The 3,621-nt window shown below is 55.0% G+C and overlaps 1 protein-coding gene across 1 annotated transcript; it reads right to left on the bottom strand.

Moving 5' to 3' along the window:
• Positions 1–608: 608 nt before the first annotated feature.
• LOC119271491 (putative cyclin-dependent kinase F-2) lies at positions 609–3,369 on the bottom strand. Its single transcript, XM_037553304.1, has 2 exons — positions 3,291–3,369; positions 609–1,585 (listed from the first exon to the last, which is right to left on the bottom strand). Exons 1-2 carry the CDS (start codon positions 3,367–3,369, stop codon positions 609–611), a joined length of 1,056 nt encoding a protein of 351 aa, XP_037409201.1.
• Between the last annotated feature and the right edge of the window lie 252 nt (positions 3,370–3,621).

A 3,621-nucleotide genomic window follows, 5' to 3' on the forward strand; every position in this document is an offset into this window, starting at 1 on the left:
GGAGATGCTCTTAGGTGCTCATCGAAGTTCCGGCAAAATTGTTTGAATCCGAATTGATCTTGGTGGTTTAGTAGTGTGTGGACATTGGTAAGTTGGTGGATTAGACATACAGACCCAAAACATATTTCCTGTCAACACTCATGCGTATGTTTACCTACACAACCAGATTGGTAAGTTTTCGCAAGAAACTGACCGAATGTGTAAAAAATAAATACGATATGAGAGAACCGGTCTAATTTGACAGAGGTTTCTCATTGGTCAGTAACATTTTTTGCCTACACAATCCTCATTTCAAGAACTTCCAATTCACATTCATCAGGTTGTCGCCAATTTCATTCAACACTTTGCATTGAACACTACATGTTATAGCACAAAAAAGAAAACCCTGCACCGCAGCAAGCCTGCATGTGTACAGAACTACAGATGCTACAAGCTTGAACAGAGACAATTTATTCTGCTCTAGGTGCACCAAATTGTCATCCAAGCATTTACATATTTTGCATCCAAAAAGTTCCAAGCATCGAGGCAGAAGAACAAGACCTTCCTGTGGAGCGATCAGCAGCGCCTTCATGTGGCCAGTGGAGCGATCAGCGGCGCCTTCTTCCTGATCAACATCTTCTTGGCCGTGACTCTCTTCTGGGAGGCATCAACGGAGCGAACTCCACCACTTCCTCCTTTATGGACACTGCCATCGTGTCGATCTTTGCAGCAGCAGTAGGAGCAGAAGGGTGGGCGTTTGCAGCAGCGGTGGCGAACCACGGGAGCTTCAGCGCGGTGGCCGCCTTCAGCCGCTTGTCGGGGTTGCATGTAAGAAGACCGTTGAGGACCTTGAATCCCTCCGTGGACAGTGTCTCCTCCGGGAACAGATCTCGCAGCGTGCTCTTCTGCCCCGGCACCAGCGGCGGCGGGGCGGCGTGCGGCAGCGACGTGAACCCCGGCCACGTCGTGTCGTCCGGCACGCCCACCACTTCGTAGATCCTTTGGAACAGAGATATGAATTCGGCGGCCCGGAAAATCCTCTTGCCCGAGAGCATCTCCGCCATGACGCGCCCAAGAGACCATGTGTCGACGAGCGCGTCGTAGTCCTCTTTTCCAAGGAGCATCTCGGGCGCCCGGTACTCGCCCATGCCAACCTCCTCCTCGTACGGCGGCGCCTCCGACATGGACATGGCGACGCCAAAATCGCAGATCTTGACGAATCCTCCGGCTTCGTCCCCTCCGACGAGGATGTTGGCAGGATTGATGTCGCGGTGGACGATGTGACACCGGTGCATCTTCTTGGCGGCCGTGAGGAGCTGCCACATGAAGGTGCACACCGTGGCCTCCGGGAGCCCGCCGCCCCTCTCGCTCAGGAGAACTTTGAGGCTCTTGCCCTCGACGTAGTCCATGACGAGGCAGAGCTCGTCGGTCACGTAGTCGAGCGTGACGCCGCGGAAGCCGACGATGTGCGGTTGGCCGCCGCAGGCCTCGAGGAAGCGGGCCTCCCCAAGCACCTCGTGGGGGTCGACGGGGTCGTGGAGGGACTTAATGGCGACGAGCTGGCCGATGGCGCGGCACCGCGCCTTGACGACGGCGCCGAACTTGCCTGCGCCGAGGCGCGACTCCTGGTCGTAGTCATAGGTGGTCCCGACGTGTCACGGGAACTACTTCATCAACCACAACCAAAGAGGCTCAAGGCCGGCCCACGAGGCCTAAACAGACTGCAAAGTCCAACCCAAGGAGGCATGACCTGATACATAGAGGAACACATCGCTTCAGGGAAGGAGCATCGAAGAACTGGAACCCGAGTTGGCCGCTGTTGGGCGTTTTCCCTCTCCCACCTCCCGGCTCTAGATTCCCAGATCCCCTTTCTTGCTGATAGAAACTTGTATTTGTGACTGAATTCCTTGTATCCATGATCCATTGAGTAATTTGTATCTAGGTTCGTATCATTTGGTATTCAAAGCCAGTCTACCACCTCCCATCTACAAAATTTCCCCACCATCGTCATCATGAGCAGCCTAGCTGAGCAATTCGATCGAGTAAATAGCATAAAACTACTACTTTACAGGTTAGGGTTCTAAAAAACTACTGATTTTTAAATTTTCTCACATAACCACCAAATGGGATGTCGGCTGTTTCAAAAAACCCAAATCGCTGATTGCTTATCAATTGATCACGATTATGACAGGTCAGGCCCACGCCTAAACGAAGCGTTATTTTGACCGTTAATTTGACCATTGACTGACATACTGACATGTGGGGCCCATATGTCAGTGTTTCTTTGTCATAATTTAATAAAAAATTCAATAAAGCAATAGGTCCCTGTAAAAATTGAAAAAAAGCAATCGGGTCCCTGCAGACTTAAAAAAAAGCAATCGGGTCCTCCCGTGCTCAAGCTCGCCCTCCCGGCCATGGCACGGGGCTCCCGGCGCTCCTGGGCGCGGCTCGCGGCGGCCCGTGCCCGCCTTGCCCTGGCGCGGCTCGCGGCATCCCGTGCCCGCCTTGCCCCGACGCGGCTCGTGGCGGCTCGTGGCGGCCCCTCAGCACCTCCCGATGGCGCGCGTCAGCGCGGCGACCGTGCCGGAGCCCCATGGCGCGCGGCGGAGCCTCCAGACGGCGCGCGCGGCAGGGTCGCCGGCCTCTGGTATGCCTCCTCGTCTCCACCTTGCCACCAGGAGCTCCGGCGAGCTCCTACCATCAACAGCAGCGTAGGGGGGCTCGGAGTGGCATAGGGCGGTGGCTAGACGTGGCACAGAACGGCGGCATGGAATGTGGTCGGCGGCCATGGTGGTTCTGTGCTGTTCCTGACGAGCAGGGAGAGTGGAGGAGAAGGGAGGCAGAGAGGAGAAGAGGAAGATAAGAAGAGACACTGACATGTGGGCCTCACATGTCAGTTAACGGTCAAACTAGCAGTCAAACTAACGCTTCGTTTAGGTGTGGGCCTGACCTGTCATAATCGTGATCAATTGATAAGCACTCGGCGATTTGGGTTTTTTGAAACAGCCGACCACCCATTTGGTAGTTATCTGAGAAAAATAAAAAATTGGTAGTTTTTTGGAACCCTAGCCTGTAAAGTAGTAGTTTTATGCTATTTGCTCAATTCGATCGGATCCGGGATGCTGTGCGCGAGTTGATGGAGTTGGTCGGCATAGATTCTGAAATCATCAAGTCTCCCGTGCAAGAGCCAACGACTGAGGAGATTGCGGTCGACCACGACAACGTCATTGCCGGTCTTGCACCTGCGGTGACTATCCCCGACGCCAGCCTCGACGTTGGCGTCGACGAGGCTGTGCCTCATGTTGTCTCACCACCAACCATCGTCGTCGAGGAGGCCGCTGAGGTCGTCCTTTCTGCTACCAGCAGCTCATCCACCTTGTTGCATGCCATGTGTTCGACAGAATACCCAAGCCAGAAGGGTGCCACATCGGCTTCTGTGTTCACCCCAGCCGCAACACCTACGTCGCTCACGGCCACGGTCGTCGTCCTCCCCTTGCTTGCTGCACCTGCGGCAAGCGACGGAACCCTCGACAGTAGCCACGGCGGAAGTGGCCTAGGAATGCTGCCCCTGACTCCGTGTAGTGTGTCTGCATCCTTCACCGAGTCTTCGGGGCTATGGCCAGCCCAGCTGTGCTGGTTGTC

Source organism: Triticum dicoccoides, chromosome 3A, assembly GCF_002162155.2.
Source record: "Triticum dicoccoides isolate Atlit2015 ecotype Zavitan chromosome 3A, WEW_v2.0, whole genome shotgun sequence".
NCBI lineage: Eukaryota > Viridiplantae > Streptophyta > Magnoliopsida > Poales > Poaceae > Triticum > Triticum dicoccoides.

What these genes read in the sequence shown, in the direction of transcription:
- LOC119271491 (XM_037553304.1), bottom strand. Translation starts at nt 3,369, where the DNA reads ATGGCATGCAACAAGGTGGATGAGCTGCTGGTAGCAGAAAGGACGACC. An exon ending in CTCGACGACGATGGTTGGTG is followed by an intron (nt 1,586 to 3,290) that starts GTGAGACAACAT and finishes GCCTCGGCGCAG; the next exon opens with GCAAGTTCGGCGCCGTCGTC.